This window comes from Falco punctatus, assembly GCF_963210335.1.
Source record: "Falco punctatus genome assembly, chromosome: 15".
Taxonomy (NCBI): Eukaryota; Metazoa; Chordata; class Aves; order Falconiformes; family Falconidae; genus Falco; species Falco punctatus.
In genome coordinates this window covers 11793465-11812675 of record NC_137595.1, presented here as the reverse complement: position 1 = coordinate 11812675, position 19211 = coordinate 11793465, and the positions used below count along the sequence as shown (strand labels likewise).

At 43.5% G+C, this 19211-nt stretch overlaps 1 protein-coding gene across 1 annotated transcript in view; it reads left to right on the top strand.

Annotated features, from left to right (window-relative positions):
• Positions 1-148: 148 nt before the first annotated feature.
• DNAAF6 (dynein axonemal assembly factor 6) overlaps positions 149-19211 on the top strand; it is a 31837-nt gene continuing 12774 nt past the window's right edge. Inside the window, exons 1-7 of the mRNA XM_080365561.1 lie at positions 149-438; positions 676-780; positions 2494-2557; positions 4020-4125; positions 5954-6050; positions 6840-6925; positions 9257-11054. Of these exons, the coding sequence (XP_080221687.1) occupies positions 697-780; positions 2494-2557; positions 4020-4125; positions 5954-6050; positions 6840-6925; positions 9257-9386 (567 nt within the window). The 5' untranslated portion in view covers positions 149-438; positions 676-696 and the 3' untranslated portion in view covers positions 9387-11054. The remainder of the gene's footprint in view (positions 439-675; positions 781-2493; positions 2558-4019; positions 4126-5953; positions 6051-6839; positions 6926-9256; positions 11055-19211) is intronic.

Here is a 19211-nt window from a genome sequence, read left to right as displayed (position 1 = left end):
GCACACACCGCCACACCGCCGCGCGCGCGGGGATGACGCACGGCCGCGCCGCGCCCGCCCCTCTCCGCCACCGCCCAACCGCCGGCCGCGCCTCCCTGCCGCCGGCGGCCATTGGCCAGTCCTGCTGCCGGTCGCGGGCTGCCGGCCGGATTGGCTGGCGGGACCACGAGAGGCGCGGCGGGGCGGTGCCGGCCCGTTGCTGCGGGGACGGGGACGCGGCCGGGGCGGCTGTGGGCCGTGCGGCGGCACCGGGGCCGGAAAGCCGGCTCTTCCCGCTCGCGCTGGGCTTGGGGCTGGAGCTGGGGCTGCCCTCGGCCCGCCCGGAGCGAAGCGGTGCAGCGCGGCACCTGTTGAGCGTTCCTGGCTCCTCAGGGTGAGGCCCGGGCCTGGGCTCCTGCTGTCCCCACCCGGCCTCAGCGGCTGCAAATCCCCCCTGAGGTGGGGTCTGCTTCAGCCTATAGTCCTGTTAGGCTGAGCTGTAGTTGAAGCTAATGTCTGTGGAGCAAAAGAATTTATAACCTGAAGGGAGAAATACACATAATATATGTTTTGGTATCACGCTTATTAAGAGTTTGGCTAAACTTTATCCTTCCAGAACACGCTGTATGAATGTTGTGCTTCCCAGGCAGTACTGAATGCATTTTGTTCTTTATCTTTCCCTTGTTTTTTCTGCAGAGGTGAGCAGTGGGTGTTGATATGGACAGTGCCTCCTCTTTGCAGTACCTTGCCAAACTGCTTAGTAATGCTCAAGAAGGTGATGATGATGATGATGAACACGTGGTGAGTCTTTTATAAAAAATGCTGCTTCTTCTTTATGTTGTACTATGGCCTAGCCTTGTTAACTGAGGTGACGTAAATATTTCTTTTCCCAGAGTGAGTAAACAGTGAATGAAAACATTAGAGGTGTTTGGACTCACTGAAACAGCTTGAAGATACTTTTAGGGTAACAGGCTCTTGAGGGAGAGATTAAGGAAGATGCCCCAGCATAAAAAGGAGAGACTAGGACCACAAAAAGGGACAGAGATTTAGTTTTTCAGCCTGAAGGAACTGAAAACATACTGTTGAAGGCGCTTTACTTTAGACTTCCCCTTCCTTTACCCTGATATCTGCCAGAGATGAAGGCAATTAATGACTAAATACTTTATATGAAGGGAAAAAGAGTTGGTGCTCAACTTCTGAGTAAAGACTAAAATATCCAGAGGCAACTGTGTGTACTAATTCTGCGTGTCCAGCATTGAGGAACTGCAAAGATAATTGATCATTGAAGTACAATAGATGTATTAGTGATTGTAGAATAAGGAAGGGTGAGTAACTATTCACAGGTGAATGATCTGAATGATTAATGAGAGATATCTTTCCATTCTTCTATATCAATTCATCTTGAGACTAGATGAAAATCGTAGCTTTTGGAAAAATGTACATTGTTCCTGTAATATGCAAACTTCTGCTTTTATCCAGGCATGCATGTGTGCTGGGGGGAAATAGCCCAGGATGGCCACAGGTGCGTGCCAACAATCACAGTGTAGGAGACCTCTGTGAAGGCTCAAAACTTTGAGAAGTTTCTTAGGATTTTGAACATGTCATGATTTGGATAATGAAAATGGCAAATGCTTAACTGTTCTTCCAAATCACTTCTCAACAAAGAGCCAGCTGGCTAACCCAGCAGTTGGGCACTGGTAGTGGCAATGGTAGTAATATTTGGGGTAAAAGGGCTGCATATCCCTTGATATTTCTTTTCAGTAGGTGGTGGATGTGGTCCTTCAGGCTCCCAGCTACCCTTCAGCTTTTTAATGCCTGCCTTGTAAAACTAGCATTATTGCTGTACATCTTTGCAGTAAACATCCTGATTTTAAAAGAATTTGTTTACATCTTATTAATAAAATGAATGACACTTCAGAGACAGAAACAGAAAATTGCCACAGGGGATGTCAATTAAGTCTGAGTCAATCTGGGTAAATTGAAATCTTTATTTTGATTTAATTTAATGTTCTGTGCATATGAGGCACTTTTATCGAACCAAGGAATCCTCATATGTAGAGAAATGCCTCACATTGGCCTATTAGCACTAAATTGATTCATAATTAGAGGAAAACGTTGCCTCATATGATCTTTACTGTCAAAAGGAATCCAAATGCTGTGATGGGGTTTTTATGTAGTACCCTTGGTTTCCTGTAATATTTTTATAGCAGGCAAAGCATGGAAATTTTGCCAAAATGCCATAGAAACTAATAACTCAAAAAGCATGTTTATCTGTAATACTGTTCTTTTGGGAGTCCTGCTTAAACCCAGTGTGTTAAGGCCTCTTTCTGCTGGGTGAGAGTGAAGAGGAGAGAATGTTCAGCGGTTCCATCATGAAATTGTAGGATAATATTTTTATTTGGATTCTAGCAGGGATTTGTTCAACCTCAGATAACATTTTCTGTTTATTGACATTATTGTTACTGAGCTGGGCTCTATGAAATTTGATTGAAATTCCATTTGCCTTCTTTGCAGCCACACTGTTCTGTCAGCTCCATGACTCCTGGTAGTATTGGACCGGTAAAGAGAGAGACCGCTGGTGAGGAGGAGTGTTTGTATGTTTTAGCATTCAGTCCCATGTTAGCAGACTGTAACAGCTGTAGTGAGTTACCGTTGATGGGGTTTGCCTCAATAAGAGAGTCCTTTGAGATGGAAATAGCATTGCATGTTTACAATTACACTGTTAAATTACTCTTTTCCTGAAAGTTTAACTGCAAAATATACAAAGAGAAGCAAAAAGGGTGACTCCAGAGCACAGCAGTCTCAAGTGGTGAGAGTACAGAGCACAGCCTGACCATGGGCTGAGGGGAATCATGACTGAGCAGCAAAAAGCTCCATTTAAGTAGTCCTTTAGAATTGTTGATGCTTACTTAAAGCATACAAGGAAGGTGGACTTCTGTGTACTCACCTGAAAGGATCTTTTTGGAGTAAACTGTGTGGAACTGAGCCTGTGCCTATGAGGAGGAAGGACTATGAAGTGTACCATGAAACACAATCATACCGTATTCCCCCCCCAAGAGTTTCACAACCCTATTTAGACCACACTTGAGAAGAAATGGAAGCTCAACAGACAGAGGGATGTTTTTCGGTTATTCTCCTTGCATTTAGTTCTCGGCCTGGAAACCCCAGACAATTACATGCTTTACCTGCCTCCGAGTGTTCCGGCATCATATAGAAAGGCTGACTCGGACAATGAGAATAAATATCTCAAGGGTTCCGAAATTTGTGTCAACACCTTGGGCTGTCCTCAGGAAAGAAAGGAAGACAAAACTGAGTCTTGGCAAAGTTAATGTAAAGTTATTCCTGGAGCTAATGCTGTTGCATTATTGGTCAGCTTAGTTATGAGCTGTGAGAAAGGTCAACAAGGAGCAGGATGAGTGTAGCAGAAAAGGAACTGTGGCAAATATAACAAATAGGGTATTTCTATCCCAAGTAGAACCTACTTGGGATTCCAAAAATAACCAGAGATTTTACTATAAAAAACCTTCAAGCTGCAGATTCACCAGCTTACTAGGAAAAATATATTTTCATGTAGGACAGGCATAAACTATAGTATTCTGCCCGTGAACTTTCATGTGTCTTCAGTACCTTATCTGGGCTGTGCTCAATAATTAATGGGAAGAGCTGAATTTCTATGTGAGGAGGAGGTTCTTTTGTAAATGATTCTGCTCGCTTAAAAATCTCATGTCAGGGGCTTGGGGAAGATTAATATTTCATACTTCTACACTTTACCCATTTTGAAGTGCTAGGTATTTTATGCCTGAAAGGAGGATTTTCTTGACATGGAGGTTGGGTAAAGGAGATTTAAGGGAAAGGAAAATATCCTTCCTCTGCAAATTCTCATTCATAAGATACTGAGTTGAAGGAGACTGTAATCATTAATTGGAATGCTTTTAATGCCAAGATTGTTCTAAAGCCTAGAAAAATCTAAGTTTTCAGCAAACCTAGGGGAACAGAGACATTCCAAAATACGACAGCATGACTTTTCTCATCACTTACAGGTACTTCTCAAGTGAAATCTGAAACCAGGAAAACTATTTGGAATACAGAGGAGGTCCCAGAAGGATCTGAATATGATGATACCTGGGACCCTAGAGAACAGCCAGAGTAAGTGAGCTGATGCTGCCTGCTTTACATAGCATTAATGGAAATAGGAGTTAAACAGTGTCTACTGCGTTTGAGTGAAACAGCCATCTGAAAAGTTTGTGTCACAGAAGGGGAAAGGAAGGATATCAGCGCTTACACCTAAAGCAACACGTGAGGAATGATTTTAACCTTTGCCTTGAAAATCTTCCGATCTCATAACAGAAACACAAGGTTGGTTTGTCCCCATCATAAGATTACTTGGAGTGACAGATACTTGTATAGGCGGGATTAGGAGGGGAAGTAGGCTAGCAAAATGATTTGCTAGCTTTCAAATACGCCATTTGTGTGAAATACCTGTTTTTCCCCCCTGCAACAGGGATGCATTCATTTTTCATACTCATAAATTCCTAAAGTATTCCAACTTGTATTTGCATTTCAAAGAATTAAGCTCTTTAGAGACAAATAGTGCTACAGGAAAGAAGGCTATATGCAGGCAGTTTTGAACTTTTAAATCTTGTCATTCAATCTTTGTTTGTTAAGGGACAGCCTAGAACCAGAGTCTTTTCACTTGCTCATAGAAAAACAATTTTAAAAAGTGTTCTTGAAATGGATACAGTCAGGCATGTTGTAGTTTGTAGAGGTCAGAAGGCCTTCAGGGTCAATCCACAAAGCAGCCTTTGCATTTACAATCACTGTGTTCTAATGCCATATCCTGGAGTGGTAAATGTTGGAGCAGATGGACTGAAACCCATGAAGCAGTCCAGGATCCTCATTTTTCTGTGCCCATAAGTCATGCCATGAGGTGTGCAATTTCCTGATCTGAGCACAGGAGTGAGGCCCACCTGACAGCATTTCTGAAAATGTTTTGCCATTCACCTGTAGCCTCACATACAGCTGTTCTTGAAACTGTCATATGTGAGATGTAGAACATGCTGTCTTTGTATTGTGGGCATAACAGAGTCTTTTCTTGTGCTGTTCTTTGACTCTCCCCCTCTCTGCTGGGTAAAATGCAGTGCTTCTCTAGCCTCAAGTAATTATGACCTATGCTGCACAAATGAAAAGAGAGTATAAGTCTTTGTAATAGTTCATCAAATTGAATCAAGGAAAATGGCCCAAAAGGAAAACAGATGGCTAAAGAGGTGCATCCAGAGCTATTAGACAGATTTCTCATTGACTTAGGAATTATTACATACGCATATGAACACTGGAGACGTGAAAAAGACTTTCCATACCCTTTTTCCAGCAGCTTAGAGAAGTGACTCACTCCACTTATTTTGCTCAATTTAGTAGGAGTAACGTATGTTCTAAGTACAAATTTAGTTTGTATTTCCTCATTCATTAATTACCAAGAGTAAGGGAGTATGTGATTCTACATTTTGTAGATGGGGGGGGGGGGGGGAGAAAATAAATGTTGGCTGAATGCAAAACAATTACAACTTGATGAAAGTGTGTTATGCTTAGGCTGCAAGAGTATGTTGAATGACAGAACAGAACACATGTAACTGTGATAGCATCCTTTTCAAATCTGTTTCCCAAGATTTTGTGGTGTTTGACTAGTTGCTAAGTACCATGTTAACTTAGGATGCATTTCCTGATCTTGCAAAGGCTGGTTAGTGAAGTAGAGGCAGCAAAGTGAGTGCCTTGGAAGGTGGAGTGAATGATCTTCACCTGTCATCTAGCTAACTCAGTCATGGCTCTGAACAGAAACCCAGTGCAGATAGATGAAGTGAGACTTGAAAAGGAGGAGAGACAGTATGACGAGGATATTTATGATCCTCTGAGAATTACAATCTCCTTTAGTTTCCTGCCCCTTCTCCAGTATTATTAGGCAACAATTTTTCTTTCTCAGGTATCAGATTTTATTCAAACAGTGTGTGGGCACAGAGGATGTCTTCTTTGGGATGAGCAGGAAAGACCACTCCACAGCCTGCTGTGAAGATATGGTGGTAAGCTGAATCTGTATCTCCCATTCCTTCTTTGTGCTCTTTCTCTGCCCTTTTCAGTCATGCTACCTTCTTGAGGGATAGAATGTAAACACCAAGTGGTATTGCTGCCTTTGGGCTCCTGTAGGATTTTCTTGTAATTCTTCAAGCACGTGTAATGATATTTACACTTGCTAACCTGAGGAACTTGTGTATCTCCTCAAGGACCTAGTGTACTCAGGAGAATCTGTGCAAATGCATATGCCACATACAGACTAGAGGGAAATAAAAAGTAGCTCTAAGGTGAAGTTTCATCTTGGATGCAATTTTGGAGAGGAGAGGGGCTGGGAAGGAGATGGTTTTTATCTGCCTGCATTTATTACAAGGTATACGAGTTAGCAGAGTGCTACAATACCGACAGTCTTTAAAGTTACAGGTATCAGATCGTGTCCCATTATTTTATGATCAAAGACCCTCCCTGCTTTCTGAACTTCAGGACAGGTAGAGCTGCTGTGCAGTTTTTCTAGTAGAAGCAAGCTGTCCTTGGAAACAAAAAGCCAGGGAGTTTTGCTGGATGTAGAATAACTGTCAAGTACGTTACCAGCTCAGGATTTTGAAGAAAATAGGTTATAAATACACATCACTAAGCTATTGAAAGCAATGATGATCACTGTCATATTTTCTCTAATGCAAATTACCTACTCAGAATGTTGTTCTTTGACATTGGCATGAAAATATTCATGCAGATTAGATCTTTTATGGCTTGTAGGGCTATATATCCAACCACAGCTTTACCTTTGCCCATCATTTCAGATTAAAATCAAGCTGCCAGAGACAAAGTACTCAGACATTACATTAGATATCCAGGACAAGGTTCTTGACCTTCGAACTCCCCAAAAGTAAGTGAAAGACAATTGATAGAAGTACAATTAATATTTTGTTTAAAAGGAGGTTGGAATGCTGTGTGGAAAGCAAAGCTAAAGATGAAGATTGGATTATTAATGGCACATGAGAAATAGGTATAGACAAAAACAACCATAGGACATCCATAGGTGTACAGTGTGCTAGCTTTTGAATCTATGATACTGTTCTAGCAAAAATATCTTTGAGACAGATTTCTGCTACTTAAACAGCAAGGTTTCAAGGGCCTAAAATGTCTTGCAAAAAGCTGCCCACAGTCTTTGGGGGCTTCTTGGAAGTTTGCTTTCTAAATACTAATTTGTACAAATAGATAACTGAAGATAGTAAAAAATGTGCAGATACATTTTCAAAAGCTGAAAGCCAAATTGTGGACATATCACAATTTGTGTGGCATGGACACAGAGATGGAAATGTTACAAGGTTTCCCTAAAGAGATTTTTTATAGGGCTATTTTAAACCTAAAAAGATAATCAACTGACTGATACTCTCTCACACTCGTCAGTCTTCTTCCATATTTCCCTTAATGTGTGCAATTGCCCTGCCTGAGACTTCCAGATAATTCCCATGTCTGTTTTGATTTGGTTTTGACTACTTGCTGCATTGAATGGGGTGTAGGAAGATCCCTGTGTGAATATCTTCCTGCAAATAAATTTAAGGTGTAGGCCATGGATTAAGGCCCAAATAAATCCTGTCCCTGGTGGACTAACTATAGAAAAACCACCTTTCTTAGACAAAACCAGGCTGAGTCAATTACTTCCTGCTTGGATTTAACCCAAAGATACAATAAGAATACAAGAATGTTTGGAAGTGCTAGCTCTGAAACTGGAAAATTAGGAGGAATAATTGTTCAGTTGATGATTTGCAGAACCTAGAAGTAGCTTAATGCAATACTGCAGATGTAGGAAAACCTCAGCATCCTTTTTCTTTTGCAATTCTATCTTTTTGGTGACTCAGATCTGCTGTTATCTTCTTAGTATCCAGCTGTCTCTAGTCACAAGCCTAGCAAATAAAAAGTTTGCTGTAAATCTAATGTTTGCTTGGGTACAGCCTGAGCCAGTGCTGCTTTTGTAAATGTAAGTACAAGTCTTCTCAGTGTGAAAGAAACAGAAGCAAACAAAACTTCAAGTTCTAGGTACCAAAAGCCACTGTACTCTCACAGGTGTGTAGGAGGGCCCAAAGGAACCGTTTCCAACTTCGTAGTCCTGTTCTAAGCCAGGCTGGTTTTAAGGACTTCTCCAAATTATAGCAAACGGCTGCCTTTAGTAGGTGGGGTGCAAAGGTGCTTTGACTGTATCTCTTTCAGCCATGGCTGCTACAAGACAGCTGTAAAGGTTTGAAAAAGTATCAGTATGACTTAAAACCCAATTTAAAGTAACACCTGTCTAAGCTACCATGTTGTCTTGTAGGGCTCTGTGGAGTTTGGCTGGGCAGACCTCTTGATTCTAAAGTGTCCTTGATTCTGTTTGCACTGTCAATAGAGGTCCGAGACTGACCCATCATTCATACTGTTAATATATAAGCCTGAGTAGAAAGGGGAAAGAGTCTGGACTCTGCATGAGCAAGTAAGTTTGAACTGTTGTCAATGAGAAAAGTGAAATGAATCCAGACTGAGACATCCTCCTGAGGAGATAAACCAGGAGGCTTTTCAGCCATTCCAGGAAAAGCTGTATGTCTAACACAGCAAGGGACTGTGGAATAGTTCCTGAGTCCAAGATCCAGATTTTCTTTGTGCATTATGTGCCTGAGCTACAGGTAGGGGATCACTGAATTAATCTTCAATGTATGTTAAAATTACAGCAACTTCATTACTGTAAGTCCATTCTCACACTTGAACTGTGCTTTGTAGTATAGACACATCCTTTGAGAAACTAGACTGGCCAGAATCTCTAATCAGGCTGTACCACTTACTGTTTATGAGGGAAGACAAAATCCAGAAGACATGTTCAGGCTTTAGGCATTATACAGTTTTTTACCACCAGGAGAGCATTATTGATGCAGGTCTTCCTTCCGCTGCATTTAAAATGCAGCACTGTGCGAAAACAAGAACAGTGGAGAGAGCCTACAATCTGTCATTGGAAACTGTTGTCATAGCCACAGCCAAAAGAAAGGAATAGTGTTGAAAATATTTCAGAGCCTGTATAGCTGTGCACCAGGTATTGCAGGAACCCCATAACCTGTCATGAGAATGAGATATACTGAAAGAATATTCCTTGGTATATTGATTGGTGAATTGTAAGAGTAACTTGTAATGCCTTCTCAATTGCTTACCCAGTCTGAGACACTGAAATTCACCGTGTCCTCTTTTACAGAAAGCTGCTGCTGCACCTGCCCTACCCTGTAGACAGCAAGAATGGTAAAGCTTGTTTTCTCTCTGAAGAGGAGACCTTGGAAGTCACCTTAAGACTATCAAGGGAGTTTGATTTCATAAATTTTTTCTGATGGATAGAGGAATAGAAAGTTTGCAAAAAGTAATCTCTTAGTTTGAAGTCTTGAAGCCTAACTGGTCATGAAGTAGTAGATCGTTTCTCTTGAACAGTTCAGGGAGAATCTCTCTGGAGAAAGTGAATGAGTCAGGAAGAACATAGCATCCATAAGTTCTATAGACTGAGGCTGTCCAGCTCTTGCACTTCTCTCATTAATGTTCTGCTTCCTTCAGTCTGATACAGGCTCTGTGAATCAGAAAATATATTACAATTCTGTAAGCCAGAGAAAGTCTTTTTGTGGTTATGGCTGATAAATAGCACTATGATTCTAGAAATGCAGCTCTGGGCAATGAGTCTGGTGCTTAGTTACTGTTGCAAGACTTGCAAGCGGTAATATTCTTGCTTGGCCTCCAATGCTGGGACTGGGGCCAGTTCAGAATCTCCTCTTAGCTACTTCTTGATGAGAAGATCAGAGCTCTTCAGGGTTCCATATCCACGTCTGAGACTGCTTTACACTGGCAGAACAAGGTAACCAGCTATAGTCAGATGGCTGAATAGCTTAGTTCTTTTGAACAATTTTTGACGATGTATGGTTCAGTGTCATCTATATACCTGCTGTCCATCCAGCTATTTTTCTGATCTTTCTTGATTAATAAAAGAATGTGTTCTAATGAACAGTTCCAGTTGCCTTTCACTCTACATTCTCTATATCATGCCCTGAGAGACTTCATAAAAGTGAGATAAGAGGAATTTTGCGTAACAAAGCTTCACTTAAAGGGCTGGGATACGCGGCAAAAACTTTTCTTTGGCCTTCAGGTCCTATCTAGAGCTATGGAGATGGGTAACAAAGATGTTTCTCTTACTAGCTGCTGCAAAATATGTTCATTTAATGTTGTTAATCATATGGGAAAACAAAGATATTTGCTTAATAATCAAAGTGGAGAGGATGAGCAGGGCCTTGCGTGTTGATGGATTTCAGGTACACTTAACCAAAAGCTTGTAAGCAGTTTAAAAACAAAATTATTTCTCCATGGTGGATTGAAGACACTGACAGTGAGTTTCCAGATATATTTTTTTGTTTTGTCAGGAATTTTCAGAATTCACAGTATGTTTGTGATACTCTGTTATAACTCTAGGACAAATTAAGCTGATGTCTGGACATTTCAACTGCTTCCTTTAAAAGCAGACCCATTTCTTGGGTCAGAATAATATTATCCAGCCTCTGCTTTGGTGTTAATGCACTGGAAAGCAGGTACTTCAGTTATGATTCATCACACAAGCTATCAAATATGCTGATAACACTAAGGGGCTACTCCAATTTGTATTCGCGTAACTTTCCATAAATTTCTTTTGAATGCCTTTTATTCCTACTCTACAAAGCTGTGGTGGAGGGATACAGTGCAGGTGTATGAAAAAGCTGAGGTCATTACTCCTGACTCAGTACTGCTTGTGGTTGCCAAGAAGTTACAGTAAGGTTGTTCCTTAGAAAAATTTGTCTTTGTGGTCCCTAGACAACATGCTGCTTCATTTTTGCTTTTCTTATACAGATTACAAGAAAAGTGGAAGATTGCCCTGTATTTATATACATGTGAAGATAACATTAGCCCAAATTCATTCAGTATATATATGGCAAATCAGTTATACTCTGCTTTTCTGAGCCCTATTCCAGTGCTCTATCCACAAGGTAATGTTACCTTTATAGTTGGCAGTAGTAATTTACTAAGTCCTAAATTATCAAGTTCTGCTTAATGTCAATGCTCTATTCTGAAAACAATAATGTGCTTGGTTCATTGTGCCTCTCTCCAGTGGTTTAGTTTCCTATGAAAATGAGCATATACCACACTGGTATGTCCCCTATTTTCTCTCCAAATATTTTTTTTTTTTTTTAACTGGGGACATTTTATCTGCATTCAAGAACAAAAATCTGAGTATGTTTTATGAGAAAGTTGGTTGCCGAATAGAAAAGGGAAATACAAATTAGTACTGGCTAAGGGTGAAGTTCTAATGGGATCTCCTGTACCTGCTGGCCAGTCACTCCGTACACCCATAGGCTACAGGAGGTCATCCACACCACTCCATGAGGGGAAGCTGGTGATGCAGGATAGGGAAGGCATTGCAAATGGGAAGGGGAGATGCACTGGCAGCAGAAAGCTGAATTCTCAGGATTAGGGTATATGAACACAGGGCACAAACTCACAGGAAGCCAGGCCTCATATTTTCCACTGCTCAGAAGGACAAGCTCTACTGCTGTTTTCAATAGAGTAGAAACATTGGTTTGGTGGTGGGCAATTTGCTGCTCTGATCAGATCTGTCGCCTGAATGCATCACCACCACCTGGGGGGATCCTCTCTCAGTGTTACGTTCTTCCTATCAAGGAAACAGGCTGCCCTAGGCAAAAGGTTGGGCGTTGGTTTTGTTGGTTGGTTTTTTTCTGCATAGATCATTGCAAGAGGAAACTGGTTAAAAGGACACACAGGCTGCCAAGCTCCCCAAAAATCTGGGGGCTACTGCCAGCTACAAGGGCTGACTTTTTTGCAAGGGCTTTTGAAGGCAATTTTGCTTTGCTGAACTAGCACTGGCAGAAATACTTTTGGAGGGGATACAAAACCCCCTTTGCTTCTGAACATCAAAGTGGTTGCCTAAGTACCACTCCAACACCTGCAGGCATCTTAATTAATCAAAATTATGAGCCCAGTTAAACAACCCGGCCATTAAGCATCATCAAGCTTTATTTGGTTCCCTAAGAAACATCTTGATTAAATGTATTGCAGTTAAGTAGAGAGTACTGTAGCTGTGGAAACGAGGTCGAGGTTGTTTACAGTGGTATCCCAATAACTGCATGTTGTCATCTCACCTTGCTCAAGCATTCTGTCCTCCAGTTGTGGTGGCAGAGCCAGTGTTCCCATCTTAACTTGTTCCTGCCTTCTGTCAGAGCTATGGTGGTGTGCTGAAGTATACAGCCCAGCTTGATCTGTGTGTTTCATCTTTCTTCATATTTCCCTTTGTCCACATACTGACCATCTGAGGCAAAGATAGTTTCCTCATTCTACAGCTTGAGAAAGAGAAAACCCAGAAGAGTTGTTCCATATAAACATCTGAGACAGAGCAAGAACTTACATTTAGATATTATTTTTCCCCTTAAACCTGCAGTCTAGCTTCTGGGCTGCGGTCATTCCCATCTTCCTCCGGGTCTGTTGTTGGTATTATCATCTACCTCTTGTATTTGTTTTAAAGGGAAGATGACTACATTTTTCTGCTGTTCACTTTAAAGTTTGTATCCAAAATTTCTGTGTACTTCTTTTATTCTGTAAAATGCTGCTTTGTTGGTATGTGCTTCCCTCCGGATAAAGTTTATCTAAAATAACTGAGCTGTATCTGTGTATAGAGTGGTATCTCCTCTACAGCCTACAAAATAAGGAGACAAGACTGGTATTGCTTCTGTGTTTCTCATCTAACATGGTGGGTCCCAATACTCAGTGCATGAGACTGAGCTCCTGTGGGTGAAATGAAGCTCTGCAGCATCCCTTGCAGGCTATGGTGCAGGCTGATGCTCAGGGGAGTGCAAATACACAAAATAAACCCTTAGTGAAGTAACCTCTGTCCCCCAAGCCCTCCCAGATTTTCTCATTCAAGTAGCAGGTGACTGCTTTTAGCAGTATCTATTCTGGATGTTTGGCAGCACGGGCTACTGGATATACGGCAAAACAGACCAGTGGGCAAGGGCATGCACCAGTGCCAAACTATCAGGCAGCGCCTTAATGTGTCCAGCACGCTCACTGCACACTCATGTATCTGTGGCTTGTGCACCTCCTCATGCTGGAGTGGGTGGCTCTGAAGCTGCTGGGTTGGCAGACTTTTACCCTCTCCTCTGCAGCTCCTGCAGCTTGGATGCATCCTTATTCTCTGCGATCCCCTTCAAGAGCTGCTGCCGCAGATAGTCAGTCTTGGCTCCAGAGAAGGTGCCTGGAATCTGCTAGGGGCTGGGTTATTTCTTTCCTGTACTCTTCACAAACAGGAGACAATTTTCTCTTTGCTCTGTCTTCTCTTTCAGGTAGATTTTACTTTCAGATTGCGATGCAGAACAGCTGGTGCCTGTTTTTCCTTTTCCCTCCTGATTGTTCTGTGCTCTTTTCAGGGAACTCTGATCTCTTCTGTCCTTTCCTAAGTGCTTTATCTGACTTCCCTTGGTCATTCTCACATTAGGACATTTCTCACCAGTCTCCTCACAGGTTGCAGTTGGTGTACCTGACCCTTGCTGGATGTGACAAACGTTGGTGGAGTGTGTGATTCATCTCCCCTCGCTCAGCTGAATGCTGGCTGAAGCACTTCATTCTTCCTTGCTTTGCACCCAGTTTGTGTGCATGGGAAGGGGACACGAGCAGGACCACCACAGGCAAAACCTGGATGGTGTTAGGGCAATCACATTGAAGGACCATGGCACAAAAAGCAGCAGATGCTGCAGGTCAGGGCAGAGCTGTGTGAGGAGTGTTGCCAGAATTGTGGAGAGGCACAGGCACAATCTGCTTGAGTCTATGCTTAAAACATCACCAACCCCATGGCTTCCTGGTGCAGATAGGGCTGGTTATGAGATCCTAGGAAGCTGCCAGCATGGTAGCGGATACTGTCCACCTACAAGCCTTGGAGACCATCTCTTTTTAATTGTGAGTCTCCATTAGGGATCCCAGCAGCCTGGCAGGCTGCTCACTTCTGATGCTGGTCAGCTTTTTTTTTAATCTACACCATTTTAACTTGGTGGTATCACAACCCAGCAAAGACTGCCAAGGCAGCTAGGTTGTATTTACCTAAGCAATTCTATGATTCTATCTGGCCAGCTATCTCCCGTAGCTCCTCAGCAGAGAAAAGCCATAGACCTCTTTGGAAAATTCTTTTCCTGTTGGACAGCTGCATAAAATGATGAGGATAGGAATGGAGAAGGACACAACTGATTTTGTTAACTCATAAGGAGAGGATGTGGGCAAGGCAGACACTTGTCAGACGGCAGCAGACTAGGAACTGTAGCAGATCTAACAATCAGTGCTTGAGCTTAAAGATGCTGTGAGCTTTAGGCGGGTTCCACCCCCTACATGCACCCAAGAGTCAGCCATCCCTGTGTTTTTCTCTGTCTGGGGACCTAGGTGATGGGATCTCCTGACTTTTTTTTCCTGGAGCAGAGCCTTAGGTGTGGCACTGTGGCAAGTATATAGGAGGGGGATGAACGTGTTGACTTCCCCTGTCTCACCTGAGCTGATCCCATCCACCTGGGAGCTGGAGGGCTCCACCCTGGAGGAGTTAAATGGTTGCAGAGGAGCACTGGGGGAAGGGGAGCTGGCAGAGACAGCAGGTATTACATTTGTGGTATTCCTAGGGTGGGGAGGAGGGGAAGTTGTGTGACTATTGTGCAAGAAACAGTAAGGTAGCAGGAAGATGTGTGATTTGTCTTGGCTTTGGGACTACCTACACTGTGCCTGGGAGGTTCAAGAGGCATCTGGCCAACAGCTGCATGTGGGAGGCTTTGACAAGGTAAGAAATTTCTGGTTTTGCTCTGGGTCACAGGCACTGTATGAAGGCTGGACCGTCAGCATGACTTGGGTGGGTGTACAGCTCTTGGTCAGAGCAACTGTCAGAACTGTAACAAGCTTTGGGGGGAGCCTGGGGTGCTGAGGGGAGCTACAGGAGGTCACCGTAATGTAACAAAACACTGAAAATGCCATCCTGGCCCCAAGTACAACTTTTTGTCATCATTTGCCTTTAGTGACTTGCTGGCAGACCAGTGCTGGTGTGTGTGGTGGAAAGCTGGGCAAAGCTCTGAGCCATGGTGCAGAGCGCACCAGTGGAGCTGGAGGGTGTAGGCAAAGCTGAATGGGAATGCAGGGCTAGGGGTGCAGGGGGCCACGTAGGGCTGAAGCCGTGTTGTAAGGCAGTGAGGGACAGGCTAAATGGTGCGTGTGGTGATGGAGTGAGACAGTGGAAGTGGGGGAGTGATGTGCATTGGGCAAAAGCACAGCTGGGAGGAGAAAGAAATTATCGAAGTTTCTTTAAAACCACTGTGCTGAAGGGAAAGATCAGAGCAGATGGTTGATCACCCTGAGCTCAGAACAGGTGAGATACCTTTGCTAGAATGTCACCAGAGCTGGAAATCCTGTGCCACAAGAAGCTGTGGGAAGGGGACTGTGCCTGGAATTAGCTATGAGGTCTCTGAGAGGACCTGTGTTGTGAGGTCACGTAGATCTATTGAGCTGGGAACCTTGTCTCACTCCAGGGGTCAGCCCAAAGTGGCACATGGCAATTACTTCTCTCAGCAGTGGAAGAAAGAGGAATCGGTGTGGGAGGAGTGGGAAATGTGGCAGCAGTTCAGGTACCCTCTCAAATGCTTGCAACAGGCTGATGCTCTGCATTGTCCTTGCTGCACCTGTTTCTGGGTAAGCAGTTAGTGTGTGAAGTGCCTGGGTGACAGATTGTTGTGACCTGGCCTGCAACAGTCCATGTCATGTGTAGTTTTAGGCCCACATGCATACACCTTCCTGCCTCTATCCTTTTCCCTAATTAGAGCAGGCCTTGTTTATTTAAAAAAAAAAAAAAAAAAGAAGCCTTTGCTCTTAGAACAGTAGGTAAATAGGGGATTAGAGTTGTTGTTATTCTGCAGCAAGGTGCTACCTTCAGACCAGGGGCAGAGCATCCCTTGGATAAAGAGAAGGGTTTCATAATCTAGAAAAATCCCACAAGGTTGTCCTGAACCAGTGCTCAGATAAGAGAGATGAAGGCGATCAACTGTTTGTTGTGATATGGGTCCTGAATGAAGATAATAGCTGAAGTAATACAAACCCCCATTTCTGTTGTTCTCTTTAACCATGAATTCCCCTGTTTAAGCTCTGTGAGTTTATTTAAATTTGACCTCTGCTTCTATTTGGAAGGGTTTTTTTTTGTTTAGTTGAATAAAACATCTCTTCCAAAGCTGTTGCCCCTCCCCAAGCCACAGTCAAGCAGCATCTCAGACTAGTTCCTTAAATCAAGAGAATTGTTTATGTCCTTGGTGGCTGGAATAATAACATCTGAAGAAAGCAGTGAGACACAGCAGGAATTCATTTGTAAGTTAATGAAGGCTGTGCAGTGTAGTGTAAGAATGATTGGGGCAGTTCCTGGGCAGCATTAACCAAGCTAGATTTCTTTCTGTTAGAATTGTTGTCTCTGAAAGCATCATGGACCAGCTTAAATACTACTTCATATGAGTTTATTATAGTATTTTTTTTGTACAAAGACATATGCTGTATGATAAGGCAGTGTATATAACAAAAAAAGAATAAAGTATGATATGGATCAAAAGAGAGAATCTACTTGCTTATCTGCTCTACCAAAAGGAGGGGAAAAAAAAAAAAAAGACCATCTGGATAGTGGGATTTTTTTACATAATAATCTGTCACCTGGAAGCAGACTAATGCTTTGGTACTCACTGGAAGCGATAAGACTGAAGCAGAGATGGGGCTGACCTGTGCACTGTGTCTCGGGCATCAGCTGCGTGAAGCCCGGAACCACCTGGAGGAAAGTGTCAGTGCTCTGCATGGGCCTGAAACTGGAGCACCTGCAGGGTGAATTGCTGAGCAAGGTGGGGTGCTGGGCTGCAGGGAGCAATCTGCTGAGCAGTGATTTCCCCTGCGCACTTGATTTGGAGGAGTCCTGGTGGCCTCTGACCCTGTTCCTCAACTAAAGGGAATGCGGGTGGAGGGTGATAGTTTAAAGATCAACCCTGTGTTCACTCCCCCACTGCTTGCTTCAGCCTCTGCCATGCTCTTTAACTGTGCTATGCATAGTTTTTCTGCATTTTTCTGTTGGAGGCTCTCTAACTTGAAGGACTCTTTACTGGCCAATTACTTGTACGTTGCACCTACAGGCACACAAATGGTGAGGGCCATGTCTTCCCTCGGATGCTGCCAAGAGATTAATGGAGAAGGCTGCTTCTGTGATAAATGTTGCATACTGTGGACACTTGAGCTGGTGGGATTTGAGGCCTCTGTACAGACAATATTTGTTGAGAACAAGTTAACTTGTAGGCCTACCATGCACCATGATATTCAGCAGCCCTGAAGTGGCATTTCAATCTTTATGAAATAAATGCTCTCAGTAAAACTGGAGGGGAAGAAAGGGCGTACTGTCAACCTTTAACACGATACAACACTGGAACATATGGTGGGGGAGACAGCTGTCCCCTGCCTGTGAGCCTTGAGGCAGCCTGTATTATGAGCTTACATCGTGCTAGAAGGTGGAAAAACTTAATTCCAGATTTCCAGACACAGAGGCAGCAGATACCACTGCAAAGGACAGGAGGGGAAAGGGTGTGCCATATTCAACCCATCTTCAGGAAGTATGTTCCTTGACTTAGAGGTGGCAGAGCATTCACATGCTGCTGGGTGACAGCTGCTCCTTCTCCAGGCAGAGCAGGCGATGCCCGGTGAAGCTGGCATACTGTGTCGTGCCACCAGAGAGAGCCACGCTGCTCCCAAAGCATTCCTGCTAGGCACGCAGGCACAGCCTCGGTGCAGTGGAGACTTGCTGGAGGCTGGGGACAGCTGAGTCCTGTCTTTGGGCTGGGGAGGACAGCTTCCCCAAGGCTGCAGAACTCATCCGCAGCAGAGCCAAAAGCAGCAGCCCACTGACCCGGAGGGATTCTCAATGGAGTGGAGAGCAGCTGGCTTCTGGCACTTGCTGTTGACTCTGGCAGGTGACCATGGTTGTGGCTTTTGGGACCTGGATACTTTTCCAAGTGTAGATGGGCTATTCACTGGCTGATATGAAACAAGTAATCGGCAAATTGGGTGTTGCAAATAACTATTTCCTACCCACCACTGTTCAAAACCAGTGGCACAACTGAAAAGTTCAACTTGGATCAAAGTGCGGGGGGAGACAGAGTTCCTCTTTCCATGCAAAAATAAATTTCCTGTTGTTTCCTGCAACTTGAAATCCTTCATTTGGTCTGAAGAAAAAACAGCTGGCTTGAGGTTTCTTCAAGGAAAGCAAGGGAATTTGGAGACTGGACTCTTGAGTCTGGTAGCAGCTGCTTTTCCATCAGCTAGCGCGCAACAGGGTAGTCGGAGATGGGAGATGTATGTGTGCTATTGCCTGCTGATGTTGAGCTGTATGCTTCATATGTACATATACACGTGGACAACAACACTTTTCATTTATTCTTTTACTAAAAAAAAATTGCCAGTATCTATCTACCCACTTTCTGAGCAAGTGTGTTTACTACAGAGTACTGGCAGAAACAGGGCTAATGGCAACTGCATTCCCTACAGATGCAAGAATGCAGCTGTGAACCCCCAAAGTATATACTTATCCAGCATATATGCAGTAAGTTGGAACAGCCCGAGTCTTATTTGCATTTAGTGAGTTCAGGAATCAGCTGTTGCAGTACGCTGCTCTTGATGACAGCCTGCTTGGGACCTTCCTGAGGCAATTAGACCTTGCTACCCTTCAAGTCTAGGGCATGGTTCATCAAACCTGCTGAGATTTTTCCAATGTTTGTTGGAAGTATCAGTCAGCTCAGGTGACCTGCCTCAGTGTAAAACAGTGCCACTGCAGGGATTTTGCTGCTTTTGTTGCTAATGCAGTCCCTGCTTTCAGAGGGAGTGTAAGAGAGACTGCTACTGTCGTTACTCCTGTGATGATGCCGCTGTGCGTGTGTCTGGGCTTGTTGGAGTTACACACTGGGATTTTCTGGAGCACACTAATGCTAGTTGTTCTTACTCAAACACCTGATCAAACCAAAGCACACAGAAAGCCCAAGCACAACTGAAGAAACACTGCTAACGTTTCCCTGAGAGAGCTGGGAATGAGTTTGTGTTCAAGA